Source organism: Lithobates pipiens, unplaced genomic scaffold (assembly GCF_037356315.1).
Source record: "Lithobates pipiens isolate NorthernLeopardFrog02 unplaced genomic scaffold, aLitPip1_a1.2 Scaffold_16, whole genome shotgun sequence".
Lineage (NCBI taxonomy): Eukaryota > Metazoa > Chordata > Amphibia > Anura > Ranidae > Lithobates > Lithobates pipiens.
Window position 1 is genome coordinate 635650425 of NW_027507748.1, and position 24171 is coordinate 635674595.

The 24171-nt window shown below is 41.0% G+C and overlaps 1 protein-coding gene across 3 annotated transcripts in view; it reads left to right on the plus strand.

Annotated features, from left to right (window-relative positions):
* INTS6 (integrator complex subunit 6) overlaps nucleotides 1-24171 on the plus strand; it is a 59528-nt gene that overhangs the window by 13874 nt on the left and 21483 nt on the right. For 2 of the 3 annotated variants that reach the window (XM_077484229.1, XM_077484230.1), the window contains 2 exons: nucleotides 19934-20023; nucleotides 21166-21349. In XM_077484229.1, the coding sequence (XP_077340355.1) occupies nucleotides 19934-20023; nucleotides 21166-21349 (274 nt within the window). Of the gene's footprint in view, nucleotides 1-16495; nucleotides 16646-19933; nucleotides 20024-21165; nucleotides 21350-24171 lie in introns of those variants that run through there. The other variant, XM_077484231.1, reaches the window with a different exon arrangement.

Consider the following 24171-nt stretch of genomic DNA (forward strand, 5'->3'; position numbering starts at 1 on the left):
GGAACAGTGTGTGATCAATTACACATGCTTAATCTCAGCTAAGGGTTAATGTTGTTTTGCCCTCAACTAAGATGGCTGATTCATTACTTCCTGTTATACGGTGACTCATTTATAATCTGATTAACTGGAACTCCTCTGCCATAATAGCCTTTTCTTATATACAAGGACACGTTTAACTCATGAGGATTTCTTTGCTTGATGTTTGTGAATCTCTAGCTTTATATGGTGTGGATTAAGATGGTCATGTTTCATATGTCCACAGATTTTAATAGGTCCAGTGTGCTTTATCTTTGTTTTAAATGTATGCATGACTACAGCACCATGCTACATTTTTAAAGGCATTCTAACCCTAATATTTTAATTACCATTATGTATACTTTCTTATAACACAATGACATCAGGGTGCAACTTCTCAAAACTGGAATTTTTAACATTTTTGTTCCCACCAAGAATGACATACCGTGTGTTCAGTGCAATCAGCTGTTTTAAACTGAGGAACGCTGCCACAATCTGACCCATGCCATGTACTTCTGTAGGATTACTCAATAGGTCCCCTGTGTGTGGGGAAAATCTCCCTCAGACCATATTTTGGCTATTTGCTGTTTTTTTGCAATGGTGAATAAATTCAAATGCAAGCTTGAAAGGCCTGGGGGTTAAAACATAACAGAACAGACTTCGGGGACTTAATATGTACAGTCTTGTGGAAAGAAGGTAATGGGGAAACATGACTAAAACCTTTTTAATACAGAAAGGCCTGGTTTGCAATTGCTTTGCTCTCTAAAGCGTGATTTGTGTTCGTATAGCTCTGCAGAGAGCATTTGACAGGCAGTGAAGGGGCATATCATATGACTATTATCCCTACTGCCGGTGTACTCTCCCTTTATTCACAGCTAAAGGAATAGCAGTAAAAATTCAGCTCAACTGTGGATTTTAATGCCCCCCCCCCCCCCCCCCCCACCGCAAGTGTAATTGAGCTTTTGGGGCTTATTTATACTTCGACTTCAACAAACTTTTAAGCGCCTACCGCTTCAACTTTCTTTTTTTTATGTGTTTTTTTTGGTGCTTCGATGATGCTTTAGTGGGGATTTAATGAAGCTTGGCAAATTGTGTGTGTGTGTGTGTGTGTGTGGATTTCAGATTTGTCTTAAAGAGGCCCAGTAGAATTTCAGCTCAGTAGTACCCCCAAATCAGCAGATTCCCAGCTCATTGGTACCCTTGTTCAGCAGATCCCCTGCTCAGCGGTAACCCCCCAGCTCTGCTTATGCCCCTGCCTAGCAGTAACCCCCCCAGCTCTCTGGTCCCTGCTCACCTCCCACGTGACATTGCTAGTTTCTCCTCCTCTGGTCCACCAGCTCTGCTGATCCTCTGACGCTTGGCCCTCTGTCCGGGCCCCGCTCACCTTCCGCTATAGCGTTCCCATGTTGCACACCACATGTGCCATCTGCTAGTTGCTTTGCTCCAGTCCGGACCCCGCTCACCTACCTGCTGCTTCACACTGCACACTAGATGTGACATCTGCACCAGACAATCCCAGAAAATATACACATGATCCGGAAGGGACTGCTGGTGACATCCTTCTTTTTCGCTTGTTGGTCTCCCAGTGCATCCTGGGATATCTCATTTGCAATACCTCCAAAACAAAGTGACGCACACTCTGAATAAAAGTCTCTTAAAAGCTGCAGGTGCTGTAAGTGAGCTTGTCATAGACTTCAATGAAGGCTTTGGAGATGCTTTGAAGTGCCATAAAAGCGACATGGGGTATAATTTTTGAAGCAAAGTAAACACTGTGTGAACAGGACTGTAAGATGACCATTTTATTTTGTGACAGGTGCTTTGATTGGCATTAAGAGCCCTGTTAAAAAGTGCGTCCAATGCCACATTTTGAAGCAAGTGTAAACGAGCCCTAAGGGTGTAATGTAAGATCGAGGACAGTATTTTTAATATGAAGCCAAGATAAAGAGCACTGGGACATGACCTTAAACTAGCAGAAGATGAGTTCAAAACGAATAGAAAGTATTTGATTAAATGGACCTTGAGGTTTTTTTCTGCATTTTATGCTTTAATAAGCATGTTACCCCAGTGCTGCAAGGGCAGACAGCTGACTTTTGCTGGTCCTCTAAGTGTTTACTTGTATAACCTGTGAAAAGCCATCCTTTTTGAAGGTAGATTTTTGGCAAATTTCTTGCATGTAGGTGAGGCCCAAGCAGAGAGAATTACGGACTTCACTCAGTAGTTCTCAGCCTAGGATATGGGGCAAGAGCACCCTAAATGCTTCAAGTGGCCCCCACTGTATTTGTCAGAATTGTGATGGACAAATACTTTATCCTATGAAAACCTGAACCGTATCTAAAAAGGAAACCAAATTGAATCTCTTGTTGCCCGTAAAAATAAAACGTGGCTTCTGTGTATAGTAATTCTTTATTTGCTGTTTTTTTTTTTTTTTTCCATTGATTCGGGTTTCATGAATTACCTCTGCTATGTAGGTATAGTGACTGGAGGAGAGCTAGATATACACACACAGGTGCCAAAAGATGGTTGTCGCCTGTTCTGGCTGCTTTCACATGGACTGGTTGACAATCTGGTGCTTGGGCAAGTTCAGACAATGATTGCTGACATTATTACCCTGAACTTGGACTCTCTGCAATGTGAGCATGTGGAATGTTTTTTTTTTTTTTTTTCCCAGCACCTATAATGTTTACTGCATTTATCATAGCCCTATCGAATATTAGACAGAAAAAAATCCCACTTAACCTTACCCCTAAAGGAAAACTGTTGCATCCTGTGTAATCTAAAGGCCTATTCGCATCTGTCTGGTCTGTTGTGTTTTATACGCCTTTATGTGTGTTGCATTAACCACTTGCTGTTGCTATAGCAGAGTTACTGCTACAGGGTGGCCGTGCTTTGCAAAATTGCATGTATAGACGTGATTCTGCACTTCCGGGTAGGGAGTGGTCGTCGCTTCTGCCGTTCTTCACAGCAGAAGCCAATCAGTGGGTGCTGGCCAATGGATGGCCGCTGGCACCCGCTGATCAGGAAAATGCACAGCATGGAGCTCTTCCTATATAAACAAGGCAGAGCTCCGTCCTGGCGGGGGGTGTGATGGATGGAAAGAAAATCCACTTCCCTTAGTAGAAGCACCACACAGTGCACACGAACCATGGCTAGGCACACAGTTAACCCTGTGATCGACCTAGCTGTTTAACCCCTTTACTGCCACTGTTATAAGTACAGTAACAGTACATATGTTTAGCACTGATCACTGTATTGGTGTCACTGGTTCCCACAGTGTCAGACAGTCTGACTGCAATATCACATTCCTGCTATAATTTGCTTCGCCTTACGGGAGCCTTAACGGCGCCAGATTAAAAAGTCAGTGTTCAAAACATTTCTATTCTTTTAATCTAATTTTATTTTTTCAAAATGAAATAAAATGCCACCAAAAGAGCTCTATTTGTGGGAAAAAATTACCTACATTTTATTTGGGTACTCCGTCGCATGACTGCACTTGCTGATTAAAGTAACGCAGTGCCATTTAACAAAAAAATGGCTTGATCATGCAGGGGGTTAAATCTTCCCTTGGTTAAAGCTCCCTATTTAAAAGGACTGTCGGCACATCAAAAGTTGGAGTTGCAGCACACCACATCGCATGGTAGTCTTGTGTGTGCTGCAACACCAGGACACTACTATCGTGTTGGGTGCATTTAGGCCAGTTTCATATGAGTTTCAGCTTGCATAAGAGTAATGTGAATGGCAAGCTGGTATGAGACTTTCAGAAAGACTTTTGCAAGCTTTGAGAAGCTTTTTCCAAGCCTTGAAAGCGCCCCCTCCTGTTTGGAAATGTTAAACACAGATCCTAATGGGAGTGCTGATTGTCACTTTAAACAAGCTGCTAGCAAGCTTCAAGTAGTGTTAAAGCCTGCTAGCAGCTTGTTTAAAGTGAAAATCGGCACTCCCATTAGGATCTGTGTTCAACATATATAAACTGGAGCAGAATGGTACTTTAACCACTTGCTGCAAAACTGTTTTTTAGAGACCTGACACAATATTTCGTGTGTAATAATCAATGCGGCTAAGCAGCTGCTCAATTTGTTACAAGCAGCATGAGGGGACATCTTCGCCACCCTCCTACTCCAACAGGAGGACCCAAGCCACCAGCTTGTGCCGACCGCCACATGCCGATATAAGTCGGCACAATGGCAGCAGTGGGCAAATGGGCGTACCTGTACATCCCCTTTAAGAGACCCGGGGACAGAAGGTGCACGTGCGCCCGCTGCATACAGCGTGACCGGGGGACTCTATGCCCGCCTGTCTCCTGGTGATCATGTCACGGAGCCTCAGAACAAGGAAGTTCCTATGTAAACCAGGCATTTCCCCGTTCTGGCTTATGTCATGACAAATTACTGCTGTCATCAAGACCAGTGATTGCTGACATGTGACTTGAAGCCCCCCCCACAGTTAGAATCACTCCCTCGGACACGCTTAACTCCTTGAGTGACCCCTAGTATTTAACCCCTTCACTGCCAGTGTCATTTACACAGTAATCAATGCATTTTTATAGCACTGATTGCTGTATAGATGACAATGGTCCCAAAATAGTGTCAAAATGTCCGATGTGTCCGCCATAATGTCGCAGTCCTCATAAAAAAAACGCAGATTGCCAACATTACCAATTTAAAAAAAAAAATTGAATAAAAATGTCATAAAACTATCCCCTATTTTGTAGACGCTATAACTTTTGCACAAACCAATCAATATAAACTTATTGTGACTTTTTCTTCTTTTTTTTACTAAAATCGGCCCAAACTGAGGAAAAAAAAAGTTTTTTTTTTTTGTTTTTTATATATATATTTTTGGGGGATATTATATAGCAAAAAATGAGGTGATCAAATACAACCAAAAGAGAGCTCTATTTGTGGGAAAAGAGGTCAATTTTGTTTGGGTGCAACGTCGCACGACCGCACAATTGTCAGTTAAAGTGACGCAGTGCTGAGTCACAAAAAGTGCTCTGGTCAGGATGGAGATTAACCGCTTCAGTCCCGAAAGATTTTAAGTCAGTGTTCAAAACATGCTTTTAAGTGCAAAGGAGGGATTAGGGGGTTTATAGACCCCCAGATCCCTCCAAGAAAATACCTGACACGTAACTATTGCTGTTATAAGGGATGTTTACACTTCTTGTCACCACAATGAAAGGGATTAATAAATGTTTTTAAAGGGACAGTGCAAAAAAAGCCTACATTTTAGGTGCCCCATCCTGCCATGCTCACACGCAGAAGCAAACGCATACTTGAGTTGCTCCCGCAATGTAAACCTCGTTCAGGCCACATGTGAGGTATTTCTGCGATCATTAGAGCGAGAGCAACAATTCTAGCACTAGACCTCCTCAGCAACTCTAAACTGGTCCTTTTTTTAAAGCGTCTCCTACCGTAGTTTGTCGCCATTCCACTAGTGTGTGCAATTTTAAAGCATGACATGTTGGATATCTATTTACTCAGCATAATATCTTTTACATTATACAAAAATAATTCAGTGTGACATAAAATATTGCAATGACTGACATTTTATTTTCTAGGGTCTCTGCTAAAAAAAAAAATGTTTGGGGGTTTCTAAGTAATCTAGCAAAAAATACTGCTTTTAACTTGTAAGGCTTAATGTACACGGGACGTTTTTACGACCTCTCTTGAAAGATTTAACTTGACAGATGGCAACCCACATTTAAAATGTTCGCTTTGCCGCATTTACATGCCGTGTTTAGAAGCGTTTGAAAAAAAAAAAATTTTTTTCTTTCAAAATAGCGAAAAATGAAAAACGGCTGTAAACGAAATGCGGCTAAATGCGAGTTACTGTGTTTAGCCGCTTGAAATACCTCCTGAACTCATTTTTTGTTTTCCAAAAATGCCATTAAACCAACCTGTGTACATGTACACATAAGATAACATTGGATGAGTTTAGGGGCAGCTGAAAAAAGCAGCCAACTGCATTTGGACGTCCGTTTACCAGCAGCCGTGTACATGAGGCCTAAAATGTCAGAAAAAGGCTTGGTCTACAAGGGGTTAACCTTTAACTACAACCCAATCCTTTTGTAGGAAATACTAGTGGTAATAATGGACTGTAAATATCAGTGATTAACCTTGTGGTATCTATTTACAGTGTAACAAATATAAGCATAAAACACCTTTATTGAATTTTCAGCACTGAAAGAAAATGTTCAGTGAGATGTAGCTCAATCATGCAAATGCCACACAGTATCTCAAGTGCAACACGAATATACTTGTAGCCAAAGCTGTGCTAAAAGACCTCTGCAGATCAAATTTATGCCTCCATATCCAACCATCCTCCGATATTTATGGGGCAATCTAGAATAATGGAGCAAAGGTATAGTACCTGTGAGTACTTTGGTTAACCATCGGTTCCATCCCCATAAAGGTATATTGGATCCTTGTACACAAGGTCTCAACCTCTATTACATCCTGCCCTGTCATTCTCCTGTAAATCCCAGAATTGTTCATGTTTCTGTAATTCAGAACTGAGGCTTACATTCTCAACTTAAGGAGCAGGCCCCAAGACCTCTAGCGGTATGAATGGACTTAAGATTAACCTCTTCAGCTCCGGAAGGTTTACCCCCCGTTTATGACCAGGCCATTTTTTGCAATACGCCATTGCGTTACTTTAAGTGACAGTTGCATGGTTGTGCAATGCTGTACCCCAAAAAAGTGTCCTTTTTGCCCCACAAATAGAGCTTTCTTTTGGTGGTATTTTATCCCCTCTGCGGTTTTAACTTTTTGCGATTTAAACAGACCAATAACTTGGGGATTTTTTTTTCTTTTTTTACTACATAAGACTATAAAACATACCCAATAAAATAAAAAAACTCAAATTCATTAATTTAGGCCAGAATGTATTCTGCTACTTGTTTTTGGTTAAAAAATCCCACTAAGCGTGTATTGATTTGCACAAAAGTTATATCATGTTTTATTGGATTTCACTATCTGGACTTTTTGCTAACTACCATTGGTGGTTATTTTCGAACTTCTAGACCCCTTTTTCAGGTCCCCTTTGGCTATTATGGACTTTACAATATTATTATTTAATATGTCACTATATATGTTTATTTTCACTTATTTGGTTATATATTAACTTCACGTTTGCAGATTTTTTTTTATTTTATTTTTTTAGTGCTGCACTTTCTCCACAAATGTCTATCCATTTACACTTTTTGTGCTGGTTGCTATTATCCAGACAGCACAGTATATTTATTTACGCTGTTCACCAGGGACGATGCTATATACATTTACTAACAGAGCCTGAGCCCAAAAGTATTCTAAAAATGTGCATATAGCATCACTGGGTCTTCTGATGAAACACCCTAAGGTTATTTTACCAAGAGTGGAAAGTGCAAAATCTGGTGCAACTGTGCATAGAAAACAATCTGCTTCCAGGTTTTTTTTTTTTTTTTTTTTTTGTCAAAGCTTAAAGTGGATGTGTATACCCTCACATATACCAAGTGAAGTGAACAGCCTCAGTTGATACACAGGGATGAAACAAATCTCCCTACATAAGTTTTACTTGTATATCTGCTGTCTTCATCTTTTTATATACTGTTTAGAAAGTGCAGATCTTGTTAGAATTTTCTCTGCCTCACTCGCCTGTGGGTGTGGATTCTTGCTATACACGGAGACAGCTGATTGGAGGATAGGCACACACGCTCCCCCAAACACATGCAGAAACTTGCTTGTGACTAGTTCAGCTTTGTGCGAAATATATTTATAGCTCCCTCTGACACAAACTTCAGGCTCCTGTCTCTGAGACCTTGTCAGAAGTTATGAAGTTGATAAAAGAATGGAGCAGGAGAAAGCTACAGGACATAGTGCTTTGAAGATTGATAAGAAAACAGCAGATATATGTGCCCAGCTCAAATTTCATGAATCGGGTTTACATCCACTATAATGTGATTGTAAAGTCTTGTTTTTAAAAAAACAGAAAAACAAACCTGTTATACTTACCACCTCCTGAGCAGTGATTTTGCACAGAGCAGCCCAGATCCTCCTCTTTGTGGATCCCTCTTTGCTGCTCCTGACGCCTTCCTCCTATTGAGTTCCTTCAGTCAGCAGCTTCCTATGGGGGCACTGGAGCCAGGTCAAAGCTCCCTGTGTCTATTCAGACACTGAGCCCCAACCCGGCCCCACCCCCTCTCCCCTTATTGACTGACAGCAGCGGCAGTCAATGGTGCCGCTGCTGTCTCAGCCAGTCAGGAGGAGTGTTTCATACGGTTTAGACATGCGTGGACATCGCTGGAGAGATAGGGGGCTCAGGTAAGTAATTAGGGGGCTGCTGGGGAGGCTGCTTAAGGCTGGGTTCACACTGCTGCGGGGGGAGATCCGGATGTGATTCGCACCGCAAATCACATCCGATCTCCGTAGCGATGCGAGTTCAGCCATACAGATAGTATGGCTGAATTCGCAGCGCTCCCGCAGCAAACTCGCACGGGACCCTTTTTTTGGTCCGCAGCAGAATCGGATCGCATGGGGGTTCACACCATGCGATCCGATTCCTGTGCGAGTCGGCAGATCGCACTGCGATATGCGGACGGATCTGGGGGTGTCATTAACATAACATTGACACTCCCAGCCGTCCGCATAGGGCAGTGTGAACTGCCGGCGGGAGGTGTGCGATGCGGGAAAACGCAGCGGATTTGCGGCGTTCCCGCATCGCAGCGGTGTGAACCCGGCCTAAACACAAGTTTTTTTTTTTTTTAATCTTAATGCATAGAATGCATTAAGATATAAAACCTTCTGCCTTTACAACTCCTTTAATTGACAAGCTGGAGTTGGAAGCTGATTGGCTACCATGCTCAGCTGTGCCAGATTTTGCACTCTTCAGTTTTAGTAAACTCCTCCTGTCTGTAAGCCATTGTTACTGCCCTATGAATACTATTTTTATTTCTTTTTTTTCCCTAAAAACATTCCCCTCTGCTTTATTAATTTTTTTTCTGTAATCAATTTACACCTTAACACTGAATGCTCTTAAATGGAACATTTATTTGCGCCAAACGTTTTTTATGCCTGAAAGCTCCTCTTAAACGCTGGTGAGGTTTTTTTTTTTTTTCAGCCTGAAAACGTTCCTCTGCTAATATGCCTGTAAATGCCCAAATGTGCATGGACAAATAGGCCAACATAAAGTTGCTTATGCAGGCTGAAGAGGAAAAAATTGAATTGACTGTATATGCAGCTTTTTTTTAATGGTAAGTGTTCATGAGGCCTTAAAAGAAATATGGGTTTGGGTTTTTTCCTGAATCATACTTGCCTAGGTGGATGCAGCATGGGTCGGATGCTGCTTCTGGCGCCTCTGCACTGAGAACCCCCCCCACCCCCAAAAAAGACATGTGGCATGTCAGGGGTCACCATCATGTAAAGCGGAAGTTCCATTTTTGGTGCCACTCCGCTTTTAACATTTAAACTATTTCTACTTTTGTTTTGTTTTTTGTTATTTTTTTGTTCAAAATTGGGGAAAATGCATCTTTACTTTGCAATGCTTCGTTTCATAAGTGTCATAAGCTGCACAATTTACGACGTAAACTTTTTATTTATTTATATATATATATATATATATATATTTTTTTTTTTTTTACTTTATTGCAGAAAATGCATTAATGTAAAAACATTTAGTGTTTAGAACCACTTTTTAAAATGTTGTAGGTGTTGGCCCTTTTATTTATTTTTATTTTTTTTGCTTTGACTGCTTGACATCAGGAAACCATGTAATGTAAATATTTACTCTTCCATTCACTTAGTTGGTCCATTTCTGTCATTTTTCTCACTGACTCCCATTTATAAACTGTCACTTCATGGATTTGTTAATTGAGCTTGTGAAGTGTGTGTGTGTGTGTGTGTGTGTGTGTTCTTCCAGAGCACCTGCCAGTCCCCTGAAGGCAGAAGTGTGTGAGCAACACTGGTTATAGCATTTTGGTGGGGGCGTGGCCTGGTCGGAGTTCAGGCTGAAGTTGCTGCTCCATTCATTGTAGCAGGACACCATAGATGTGCGTCTTACAGGGGTCACCCTTCCTTTCTTGAACCTATAGCATTTTGGTTGCCATGCTTCATTTTTGTTGCATTTTTGGTCTCTTGTTTACTTGTTGCCTAGTAGTTATCACTTTCTGCTTTCATTTAGAAGTTTTGAGATGGCGGTTTTGATAAAGCACAGATTCCATGTGAAACTTGTCAACCCTGTGCCCCCCTGCCATTCTGTGCTTGGTTGTTTTTAAAGGATTTTTGTACTATTGAATAAAGCTGAAATTGCATTGCGTGAGTGTGCAGCCATTTGACTTTTTAATTTATCCTGTTAGAACTTTAGTCACCCCATCACATTGAAAGCTTTATGGGTGAATGCAAAGGCTGCGGATTTGATCACTGGACTCCACTTGTTGGGATAAAGGTAAAACCATAAGCAACTGGAGGACAGTGCTGCTTCTTCCCAGGCTCTATTCCATAGATGTGATGTTAATCCTGCTGCGTTTCCCCAGGTGACCTTTTCAGTAAGATGGTAAAAGCCTAAGGCAGTGATGGCGAACCTTGGCACCCCAGATGTTTTGGAACTACATTTCCCATGATCCTCATGCACTCTGCAGTGTAGCTGAGCATCATGGGAAATGTAGTTCCAAAACATCTGGGGTGCCAAGGTTCGCCATCACTGGCCTAAGGGATTCTTCCATCTTCTGAGTCAGATTTTAACCTGTGGGCTGATGACCTGAATCTCATTCATGTAGGAAGACATGCCATTCTGCTGACTTTTAAAAATCCCCTCCAGTAAACCTTTTGGAAAGCTTTGTGTTCACCACCAGCTTCACTTGTAAACCAGCCCTTGCATTAGTATGCATTATTAAAGCCTTTAACTTATACCTTGATCAACTACTCTGTGGCTTTTAGGTGGGTTTGCCAGGAAAATATCTAGTAATGTAGTTTAGAGAACATGTGACTACGTGATGTGGATATAGGCTGTCTAGCCTTTAGTGCTTCTGTACACTGCCTGAAGAGTATTGTGACTAAAGCCTTAGCTCCTTATGTTAACTTTTATTTAAAGCTAAACCTGCAGGTTCTTTGTCTAAAGTTTGACCCTGAAATGTGTGTGTGTGTGTGTGTGTGTGTGTGTATAGATGGAGAGCTATAGATATAATTTTATATATTTATGGCACTTGTATAGTGCCATCCATCTATGCAGCACTTTACATATACATTGTACATTCACATCGGTCCCTACCCTCTAGAAGCTTAAAATCTAAGGTCCCTAACTCACATTCATATATACTAGGGCCAATTTAGACAGAAGCCAATTAATTTACCAGCATGTCTTTGGAGTGTTGGATGAAACCGGAGTAAGCTCACGCAGGCACAGGGGGAACATGCAAACTCCAGGCAGGTAGTGTCGTATGTATGTAATATATACACACGGCATTCAAGTCAAACCGGTACTTTTGAGTTCATATAATAACAAAAATCAAGGAGTGAAAACATTTATTTTTTGACATACTCTCCTGCTACATTGATACTCTTATCCCACCGTTTAATTCCTGGAAAGCTTCAGCATAGAAAGATTTGTCAGTACACCTGAGCCATCCTAGGACATGTTGCTTCAATTAGGGGTCCAAACAAGTGGAAATCGCTTGGCGGGATCTCTGGGCTGTAAGGGGGATGTGGCAGTTCTTCCCAGTCAAGTTGCTGTAATGTGCAGGTAGTGTGACAAGTGGTATGAGCTTGTTCATTGTCATAGAGAAACAGGGGATGCCCTTGGTAATCGGACCAGGCTGTTGTTTTTCTGTATAAGCTTATGCACCTTTTTTTTTTTTTTTTTTTTTTTTTTTGCAGATGCATTTTTCCAAAACCTTTTTGGACAGGGGGGAGCCTATGGTGGAGCCATGTACGCACTAACATTGCCAGCTTGATGACTGGACTGGCCCACGTGTGCTGCCTATCAGTAATGGCACACATTTGCCACTTACTACTGCGTTTATTACGGCCACGCTAGCATCCCTTTTTATATCTGTAAAAAAGTCCCGGTTTGACTTGAACGCCCTATGTCTATCGATCCAGATGTCGGTAGCCTGTTTTTTCATGCTGATCCTCTTGCTTCAATGAGTCAGACTAAACCCCTGGTCTTTATAAGTATGAGGATCAGCATGACAGCCAAAAAAAGTAGAATTTTTCAGAGGTGATCACTGGTTGCATATGCATTTCTCTCAGAACAGATTTGCTTTTTAGGGGACTATAAGATGAACCCCATCGCTTATCGGATCTTCCTCAAGCCTCTACCTAACAAGAGATGGTGTTCATTTTCATTTTTGCCCACCAAACATTCGCCTGAACTCAAGGAAATTAAAGCCCTTATTTTTTTCCTTTTAACTAATATTCTGAAATACTGTCTCATCATATCTCTGCTAACTTTCTGCTTTAGCATCCTAATGTTCTGACCCCCTATGTTTTAGCTATCTTACTTACTGGATCTCTTTGCAGTCAACCTTCATATTTGTTCTTCTACAGAGTTGGGGTCTCTTCAGCTGTACAGTAGCTGTGTGGATGGCTTAGGTGATCTTCCCACTTATGACAGAATATGGTTAGTTGACGTTTTAACTTGGGTTTTGTTTGTAAGGACAAGTCTTTTTTTGGCTACCCCAAAAACTCAAGATTTTGGATTCTTGTGCACCAGCTGAACAATTCCTGATTGTTGACCATCCAGACATTGGATGCGGCAGCCCATCACCTAGTCTCTTGTGATGTCAGGGAAGTATATTTGCACATTAGAACTTGTGGTGATCTGGCAGTATGTAGTTGCCTTTCAGGGTGAATGCATCCTATTTAGCAAAAGGCCCTTCAAGTTGTCCCCACAGGAAAACTGGGCACCTGGATAATCTTTCATGCTTTCATGTTGTAAAATTCTAATACTTCAGAACTGCAATGACTGTTTATCACTGCATAGAAATAATGATTATGGTCTCTGCCATAGGAGCTGTTTCCCATTAGTTTATTTCATGTGTAACCCATGCAGCTGGATGATTTTTTTTTTTTTAATGCAACGTGGATCATTCTGTAATAAGACCACCTGCACCTAATGGGCAAAGCTTCCTTAATGACTTTATAGTCCAACTCCAGACAGATTTTTATTTGTAAAACTCTTGAAGTATGGGCAAAGCTATTTTGGCCCTACATCTATGGATCACAGGAGTGCAGTTCGATCTGCAATCCTCTGACCGTTTTTTATTTAAGCTGACGGCAGGCTAAAGCCAGCTGTTGGCTGACAACACTCAGCTGGTCCAGCTGCTGGATCAATCCTGACTTTACAGTCTAGATCCACCCAGATGCCCGGGCTAACATCTGTCCCAGCCTCTCAGGCAGGAGACAGATACAGCATTGGATTAATGCTGCATATACCTAGCTCAGTATAAATGTATGTTTTTGTTTTGTGTTTTTTTAAACCCCAAACTCCTTTATGTGATGCCATTGGAGAGATTTTCATTTGCTGTCTCTGTGTGAGCTATAGAAGAAATGGAGTGCAGGGAAAATACAGTTTTTGGTCTAGAGTTGGACTTTAAAGTGGCTGATCAGTGATGCAGATTTGTGAGGCTGGGAAGCTTTTCATGCGTTGTGCCATTTTCTAGTGATTTGCAGACAATGCGGTGACACATGCCAATCAAGCAGGAGTGTATAGGGCAGTGATGGCGAACCTTGGCACCACAGATATTTAAGAACTACATTTCCCATGATGTTCAACTACACTGCAGAGAGCATGAGCAACATGGGAAATGCTATTCCAAAACATCTGGGGTGCCAAGGTTCACCATCACTGGTATAGGGGCTGTATTGCAATACAGCTGGCACACGATCCTAATGGGAGCAAAGATTAAAGTTGTTGTAAACTATTACATATACTCAGTGAAGTGACTGGCCTCAGGTGATAGAGATGAAACCAATCATACTACATAAAATGTACATGTTTATCTGCAGTATTCTCTTCACTGCATCCATTCAAATTTCAAAATCTGTAAAGCTGGTCTAAGCTGTCAGAAAAAAAGCGGTCTGGGAGCTGGAATTGCACTCTGCAGGTTTCAGTGAGGAGGCCTCTGAATGCTGACAGAAATGACCCCCGCCCCGCACTTGGAAAGCTGAGGCTGTCATTCACAGGCTCTTTGCTGGTGCTTCTTCTCCTGTCACCTTTTTTCTCTTTGGTGTCAGGAAAACTTGTCAAAAGGGGACTCATGCTGATAACAGGAACAAATCGGCAGACAGAAATGACACTTGGTGCTCCTTAATTGAGACAAGTAAACACTAAAGGAGGATATGCTTGGCTCTTCATGTTTTGAGGTTTACAACCACTTTAAGATCGCTGTTTTTTTAGTGATATGCAATAGCTGAATCCATGAAATATCTTGCTGCAGAAAGAGTAATCCTCTTCAGCAAAGTTTGACTAAATGCCCAGGCATTTGGACACTCAAATGGCTACTCTAGTGGTAAGTATTGATTAGTAAGTATTCTGCTGTTCTCCTATGACTGTTGAAGAGGATGGGTATTTGGAAAGGTATTGGTGGGTCATTTGACTATAGAAAGGCAGAGTGAGAAATCTGAAATGTCCTCTGAAATGTCCACTGCTTTGAAACCCCCATGTGTAAATTTGTAAAACAAGACATCTGATGTTCTACCTTTTTAGGATTGTTTCAGGAGAATGTTGCTTTATGCTTTTATTTACATTTAAGATCTTTAGGGAGAATGTCTTAACTAGTTGGAAGATTTGTAATAAAGCTGGGCCTAGGAATGTAGAATGCATAAACGCTGCAAACATCAGACACTAGTAAGACCCCTTTCACACTGGGGCTGCGTTCGTGGTAAAGTGCTGCTCATTTTAACGGGGCTTTACCGCTGTTTAAGCAGCACTTTTCGGCCACTAGCAAGTGCTTTTAAACCCAAAGAAGGGGGTTAAAACTCCTGCGTTGCGGTGCTTCCAAAATGCTTTTCAAGCGCTTCAGAAAGAGCTGTCAATTCATTCCAATGGGCAGGGCGTTTTGGGAGAGCTACCAACCAGCCCCCAAAGATGGCGCTTGCAGGATTTTTCGAAACGTTTAAACCGCAGGAGAATGTCTTCTGGGAAGCATAAAGTTTATACATCCAAGATTTTTTTTGTTCCAACAAATCCAAGTTTTTGGCCTAATTTGTCTGGAGAGCCTGAGACTTCCCTGGTCAATATAAATACCTGTAGCTGGATTTCTTTTATATGGAAGCATTCTCATTCATCCAGATTATATGTGCATTAGTTGGTCACATTCTTCCGGACTTGATGCTTTTGTATCTTATCCAAGCAGCTTCTTTAGTTTGAGTGTCAGGGCTTGGATTTATGCTTTCTTCCTTTTGGTTTCTACAAGTTGCCTTTTCCAATGTAAGGATGCATTCATTCTAGAAAAAAATATAAATGTATGGGCTCTTCTACCTGCTTATTGCCAATCGCCAGCTTTACTTTTTATCTATTCTATACAATATATGCAAATCCAGTGTAAAATGGATATCAATAGACTGCTAGATAACACATTTCTCCTATCTACAGTGGCTTTGTGGTCTTTCTAGTATATTGTTTACCAGTCATGGTAAACTCTCCTTTGACCTGTAGGTGTCACTGTTGCAGTTCTGCATTTTCACATCTAGCTGCAGAAACCATTGTGCAAAGTTAGGACTGCTAGCTGATGCCTAGGCCTTCAGTGCTGCGGTATTGCTTAATCAAGTTTAAGTGTACGTAAAGTTTAAACTTTTTCTAAAGCTGCTATTCTTCTCTCATATTCAAGCAGCAGCACCCAAGGCTCCTTGAATGCCCAAACAATGATGTTATCTGATTGGATGAAGTAGCTGTTCAGCCAGCAGTTTTCCACCCGGCCCCTTTGCGTTTTGTTGAGCTGGATGATGTTGACAAGGTCACCCACATTTTGGCTATTTCAGCAGTAATTGGCTGCAGTTAAAGCAATGTACAGCCATCTTTAGTTTTGGATAGAGTGAGGAAGATTTAGAACCCTTTTCTTTCTTTTGGTGTTTTTTTTATTTATTTATTTTTTATTTTTTATGCTGTCTGGGTCACCTTTCTTGTTTTGCTGTCTACATTTACCAGACATTAAGTGGGAGCACTCTCTACCAATAACAGAAATAAGGAAAATTGTCACTGTTTCCACCTGTGTTCCTGGTGCAGTTTTTCCTTCACTTCCTGTCTGGTGAAACCATCGTCGGCAGTAAGGGTAAATCTTTCTAATGGAGCCACTAATGCAAAAACCAGACAGGAGTGACTTGACACATACCTTACATTGATCTTATGTATTTTACTTATAGATTTGTAAAACATATACTGTTAACTTGAAGCATGCTGCTAAAGCATTGGTCCTTTGTATACCATTTGTGTAATTTTAAATATTTATTTTTCTTTTGAAGGGTGAAAGGCAAAGTGCTTGAAAATCAAGTTGATGAAATATTTATTACATTGTCATGTGATTTATGATGAAATGATCAAAACGGGCAACCTGTTGTCTGTCTTCCTAGGTGGTTTCCCACAGTGTGCCCTGCCTGCAGTGGACAGTGCATGCTGGAGGTTATAGATTGAAAGCACCTTGGGAATTCCTGGTTGCATCAAACAGGTGCTTAAAACATTCATTTAATTTTCCGCTGTGATATGCAGGTGTTTGTCTTTCATACCTGAAGCTTTGGGGGCATATTTATAAAGCAGCAAATGTAACTTTTCACCAAACATTCACTGTTGAATCAACCCCTCTTATTTGAAAATGGGCACTTGGAAGATTGATCTTCATTGAGTATTTGAATGTTTGATTCCCTTGTATCTTTTACTTGTTTTTGTTTTGTAGCATAACAAGATCTGTGGGAGAGAGCAATTCTCATCCAAACGCATCCATATTGATTCACAATATCCCTTTCACCTCTGACTTGGGTGGCAGGGGAGCATTCCCCATTTCTTTCAATGCTGAGTTGATGACGACTCTGCACAAAGTCTTACTACAATTTCCCATCGATAGAAGCAATGTGTTGGATTGCTCATCTGCCATTGCCCTAATATTGTCACTTTTTAAATTGTTCCAAGTTATCAAATAGCTTGTTTTAAAATTGATCACTTGGCCAGCACCATATCAACTGCAGATCAGAGGCTAAGATGACGGTGTTCTTGGCTGTTAATGGATAGGAGGGTTTAGTTCTGCTTTAACTACTTTACTTGTTTATAACACTCTATAATCTTAGATTTGCACCAACTGAATGAAACAGAGGAGTGACTGTTTTCTACAGTGCTTTCTCTAGCACATGGAGCCATTCACGTTAATCCCTGTCCAACAAAGGCGCTCCCAATCTGATCCACAGAGCGATTATATATATATATTTTTTTTTTTCACAGTGAATAAATACTGCAAAGTAAGATTGCTTAAAAAAAAAAATAGTGGTTTTTATAAATTTGCAAAATACACGATGAGCGAACAGAAGACCTTTTTAAATCAAATCCACGTTTGGTGCGACTACTGTTTTTGTCTTCAAGCCAGCATCAATTCTTATACTTGCACAAAGTCAGGGATTTTATAGGCTTGGGTCAGGTGTATAATTAAAGGATAAATTCACCTTTAAAAAAATAAAATTAAAATGAATGCACTTTTTTATATATATATATATATATATCACCTGCACACTGTCAGTGTGAGCTGTCTGCCCATACATAACGCTGACAGGAAGAATCTGAACTACCAGAGCGCTCAACGTAGCTGTAGTTCATTGAAAACTACAAGCAGACAGCCGGAAAGGCTGTTGGTAATTGTAGTCCATTCACAGAACATTGCCGCGTCGTCTTTAGATTTAGAGAGAGAGAGAATTTGTATGTCATGAAAGGTGAACTTTAACCGCTTGCTGACTGGCTCACGCCGATATACATTGGCAGAAGGGCACATACAGGCAGATTAACATACCTGTATGTTGCCCTTTAAGAAGCGGTGTGCGGGCACACTCTCCCGCCTTGACCTCCGTGAGTATGTCCATGGGGTTTCTCTGCGATCGTCTCACGGAGACTAAATGCTAATGTAAGCAAGCATTTCCCCGTTCTGCCTAGTGACAGAACACTGATCATCGCTCCCTGTAATTGAGAGCGGTGATCAGTGTCGTGACACACACACAGCACCTCCCCCCCCACAGTTAGAATCACTCCCTAGGCCACATTTAACTCCTAAAGAGCCACCTAGTAGTTAACCCCTTCACTGCTAGTTACATTTACACAGTAATGAATGCATTTTAATTGCACTGATCACTGTTTAAATATGGTCCCAAAATCATGCCAAAACTGTCCAATCTGTCCGCCATAATGTCACCGTCACGATAAAGATCGCTGCCATTACTAGTAAAAAAATATAATAAAAATGCCATAAAACTATTAAATGCTTATTATTTATTTATTTTACCAAAAATATGTAGAAGAATATGTATCAGCCTAAACTAAGGGGGAAAAAATGTGTTTTTATATATATATTTTTTTGGGGGATATTATAGCAAAAAGTAAAAAAAAAATGTTTTTTTTTTTTTGTTTTTTTTTTTTTGTCACTATTTTTTTGTTTATAGGGCAAAAATAAAACCGCAGAGGTGATCAAATACCACCAAAAGAAAGCTCTATTTGTGGGGAAAAAGACATAAATTTTTGTTCGGGAGCCACGTCTCACGACCGCACAATTGTCGGTTAAAGTGGCGCAGTGCCGAATTGCAAAAAGTGCTCTGGTGTTTGGGCAGCCAAATGGTCTGGGGCTTAAGTGGTTAACCAATTTTATTGAGCAGGTGCTAATGATCATCACTTTTTATATGTAGGTTAAAGCCATTCTTAACAGCTGTGCAGGAGGCTTAAAACTGGGTAAAGAACATCACAACTCTATTAAGGGAATGTTGATGGACCGTTTCATGTCACAGGTCATACCCCATGGCAAGACTGAGTACCGTAACAGACACAAGGTAGTTAGCGGCAAGGTCTGTCCCAGGCAAAGATTTCAAAGCAGACTGGGGTTTCAAGATGTGCTGTTCAAGCTCTTTTGAAGAAGCACAAAAAAGAATTGCAGTCAAAACGCCATACCTCTGACATGGAAATAAGGCAAAGCGACTTAACTATGCACAAAAACATAGCTAATGGGGTGCAGAAAAATGGCAGCAGGTAGTCTGAGTCAAAAGTTGAAATATTTGACTGTAGCAGGAGGCAGATTCAAGGGATGGGGAGAGGTACAATAATGGAATGTCTGCTGGCAACAGTAAAGCATGGTGGAGGTTCCTTGCAAGTTTGGGGCTGCATTTCTGCAAGTGAAGTTTGAGATTTGGTCAGGATCAATGGTGTCCTCAACGCTGATATAAATACAGGCAGATACTTGTCCGTCATGCCATACCATCAGGGAGGTGTGCGATTAGCTGCCAAATTTAATCTGCACTAGGATGATGACCCAAAACCTACAGCCAGCTAAGAACTATCTTCAGTGTAAATAAGAACAAAGTCCTGGAAGTGATGGTTTGGCCCCCACAGAGCCCTAAACGCAACATCAAGTCTGTCTGGGATTATATGAAGAGACAGAAGGATTTGAGACAGCCTATGTGTTTGGAACAACCTACCTGCTGAGTAACTTGAAAAGCTGCAAGTGTACCTAGAATTGATGCTGGTTTGAAGGCAAAGGGTGGGCACACCAAATATTGATTTGGAGTTCTTCTGTTTTTACTCTTCATTTTGGCAGTTGATAAAAATAAACACGTCTAATTCTGAAAGCATTCTTAATTTACAGCATTTTTTCACACCTGCATAAAACCCATGCAGATGCAGGGAGAACATTCAGAGGCCTTTAAATACTGAAAAACCCTTGCCGATAACTGAATTCAGGACCTTATTTAACCTAATTTTATGATTTCCCTCACAGGGAAGAAATCCTTTCTTCTTGGAGCCTGCTATCATAATTGCAATAACAGATGGAAGTAAACTTACAACAAACAGTGGTGTTCAGGAGGAAGTACGTACTTATTTTCCTTTCTGTGATAAATGTCTTTTTGTTGTGTGACTCTTGTAGTTCTGGTCGTCGTCTTCTAGTTTTGAAAGCACTGTAGTTTTAAAAACTGCCACAGTCGGAAATTGTATTGCCTACAGTAACAAGCAAGAGGTTTGCTAGGCTCATCTAGACACAAGGCACTGCGGTCTTGACAGCTTTCTGTAGCATTACGTTCACTGAATAGTATATTCTGCCCTACATTAAGCAATTTGACCACCACTGCTATAGATAGACCTGTAAGAGAAGGGCATTCGATTTACTTGCAATAATTTGGTTCATAAAGTCTGTAGCCAAAATATTTAAATACATGTTTCAGTTTTGGGTTCTGCTAACATGTATGCAAGACTTTAGCACCAGACAGGGCACATGCTCATTTTGTAATATACTTGAAGAACCCAAGCAATGCCATTATAACTAAAGGCGATCCTTTTTTTTTTTTAGTTTTGGATAAAGTGGAGAGTAATTAGAACACCTGTCAGGTTTTTATTGCTGTCTGTGTCCCCGTTAAGGGGTTTGACCCTCTCTTTGTCCTGTTTACCATCATCATTGAAAGTAAATGATAATACCAAATTTTGTGTTGTCCCCAGAAAAGTAATGGAGGAGAAATCTTCCATTTGGGCACACTAGTTCTGGTGACCCCCAAGGGATTCCTTTTAATTTTGCAGTGATTTCCTCCCATTTCCTGTTTTGGCTATGGGACAGGAAGTGAAGCGGAATCTCCGCAATGGAACACAAATGGCAAAAAAAAAATCTGACGGGTTATAACCCTTCCTTACTCTATCCAAAGTGGGGGGGGGGAAGAAGTTCTACTTTACATTGTTATAAGTTAACTTATTTTGTGAATACAAGGATAACACAAGGGCTCTTATGGGAATGGTGGTTGATGGTAGACCTTTTCATGTTATATGGTAGGATTGGGTTGAACATTGTACTGTTAAGAGTTAAAGTATTTGAGATTCTGCTATGTTTGCAGATTTTTCCTTGTAAATTCTGCTATTTATTTTGTAACCAGGGAATCCTAAAAAATGCCTTGTGTATGAAAAGTTCATTGCAGCCTTTCTGGTTGACTATCCACATTTATTTCTAATTATGTTTATTTCTCTTAGCTCCACCTGCCTTTAATGTCTCCATTACCTGGAAGCGAGTTAACAAAAGAGCCATTTCGGTGGGATCAGAGACTTTTTGCCTTAGTCCTTCGAATACCTGGCGCAACATCTGTTGAGCAAGAACAGGTGACTGCTGTCCAGCTGGATGACTCCTCAATCACTCCTATGTGTGATGTCACTGGAGGTTAGTGTCTCCTGTCTGGAGTAAAACTTTGATTTGACATCTTAAACACTTCCGAACCTGCTCACGCCGATATACGTCTGCACTTTAAAGAGGGTTATCGTTATGGCAGCAGATAGCTGCCATAACCCCAGTATCCTCTTCAGTGAGTGGTCTGGTTTCTGATTAAAGTGGTCTCTGCTGCGGATTTGCCGCAAGATCACTTATCGGTGGCAGGTGGGGCCTCCCTCCCATCGCTCTCTGCTGCTTACCAGAGCCAGCGGCGGAGGTGATCGGATTCTTCTTGGTGTTAGGTTTGGAGACGAGTGAGGGCAAGATGGCCCCCACCCATATCCATACTTTTGCAGGGCAGAAGCGATGTCAAATTGTCACTTCCGCCCATAGCTCTTAAAGGGACATTTTTTATTTTTGTTAAACGACAACTTTTTTTATTGCGTTTTAGTGTAAATATGAGATCTGAGGTCTTTTTGGCCCCAGATCTTGTATTTAAGCGGCCCTGTCATGCTTTTTTTTTTTTCTATTACAAGCGAGTGCATACGCGAGTAGCACCCGCATATGAAAACAGTGTTCAAAACCACACGTGAGGTATTGCTGCGATCGTTTGAGCAAAAGAAATAATTCTAGCTGTAGGCCACCTCTGTAACTCAAAGCGTGCAACCTGCAGAATTTTTTTTAAATCTCGCCTTTTTTTTTAAGGGTAAAAGTTTGTCGCCATTCCATGAGTGGGCACAGTTTGGAAGAGTGACATGTTGGGTATCAATTTACTCGGCGTAACATGGTGTGCACACTTTTTGGAAAGAATACACTTTTTTGCATTAAAAAAAAAAGATAATGATGATGAAAGACATCATCGTTATCTTTTTTTTTTTTAAATGCAAAAAAGTGTATTCTTTCCAAAAAGTGTGCTTGTAAGACCACTGCGCAAATACGGTGTTACAAAGTGTTGCAACGATCACCATTTTATTCTCTAGGGTGTTAGGAAAAAATATATATAATGTGGTTCTAAGTCATGGCTTCCTGTGTGTCCAGTTCTCACCACTGTGTTGCGGTGGGTTGCAGGCCACGGTTCACTGAAAGTACTGCTTGCACTATACACTACGGCACACCAGCCGCTGCAATGGACCCTAAAGGATCTAAAGGCAAAACCTTTCTTTTTTTCGTTTTTGACTAGAGTGGAGAGGGATTAGAACTCTGCACGGTTTTATTGCTGTCTGTACCCCCATTAGTGAGATTCTGCCTCTTTGGCCTGTTTACCATTATCTTCGAAAGTAAAAGAAAATCCCAACTTTTTGGTTTACACCAGAACAGGAATAAAGGGGATCTCTTCCAATGGGGACACTAGTTCTGGTGACTCTACTGTGACACCCTGAGAGTATCATTTACTTTTTAGGAATTTCCTCATACTGGACAGGAAGTCGAGCAAAGTCTCTGCAATGGGGCGCAAATTGCAAAAAACATGACAGGGATTATAACCCTCCCTTACTCTATCCAAAACAAAGAAAAAAATGTTTTGCCTGTAGTGATATTTTAAGAAGTGAAAGTAAACCCCTTTTTTGCAAACCTTGTACCTGCAGGTAAGCCTATAATAAGGGTTACCTGTAGGTACTGTGAATATCTCCTAAACTTGCACTGTTTAGGAGATAATTGCACTGCATTCAGCTGGTGATGTCACCAGCGAATGCGCTCTGAAGGGACAGTATGCCTGTGCCATCCCTTCAGAGCTCCGTGGTGTGGTCCATGGCGAATGCGTGGGAGTATCCTCATTGTGGCGTGGCTAATCAGATGGCCGGATAATGCAAACACCCAGAAGGAAGACTGGGTGAAGATGGAAGCACCTTCAGCACGCTGCTGAAAGGCTTCATTCTAAGGTAAGATGCATACTAGCGCATTATGCAATTGTCTTACATGTTTTTTTTAGGATTTTTTTTTTTAGGATTCTAGGGCTAAAAGTGGTAACACCTGCAAGATAGACATAATGAGCTAGTATGCATAGCATACTAACTCATTATGTAATACTCACCTGAGATTGAAGCCCTCGCTGCGGTGCCTGTACACAGCATTGGCCGGCGACATCACTCCCGGGGGTTACTTCTGGGGATCACGGCTCTGGGGGTGTTTGGCCGGAGCCGTGATGACGTCACTCTCGTGCATGCGCGCTATAACACACTGAACCAGCGGCACATACGTGCCATTGCTTCAGTTTGTGTCAGTGGTGATGTCGGCACATGCAAATACAGGGGATATCTCTTAAACCATGCAGGTTTAGGAGATATCCTGGGTAGCTACAGGTAAGACTTATTATTACCTGTAGCAAGAAGTGGCCTGTAAGGGTTTACAGCCACTTTAAAGCTCTGTTAAACTCAAAAGCAAACATTTGTTGTTTTGCAACTTGCCAATTCCTAGATGTGATGGCTGTTTTTATTTTTATTTTTTCTGTTTTTTTTATTTATTTATTTATTTTTAGGCCTCATGCACACTGGGCATACAAAATGCTGCGTATGCAGGCCATTGGCATTTTTTCCTTCAGCCTGTAGAGGCAACTTTTGTGCATATTTACAGGCTGTAAAAAAAAAAAAAAAAAAAAACATGAGTGCGTTTGAGAGGAGCTTTCAGGCAGAAAAAACGCTTTACGTGCCTAAATGCGGGTACAGTAAGCTTCATAGGAAAGGGTTTTTTTCTTTTTTTTTTTTTTTTTTCTTTTTTTATTTGAACAAGCTAATGGGGTGGGCAACTACATCTCAAATGAGGTTTAATGTAAAATAATGCATTTGGGTGGCAAAAATTTTAATGCAATCTACTCACCAGGAGAATCTAGGATAGTAAAG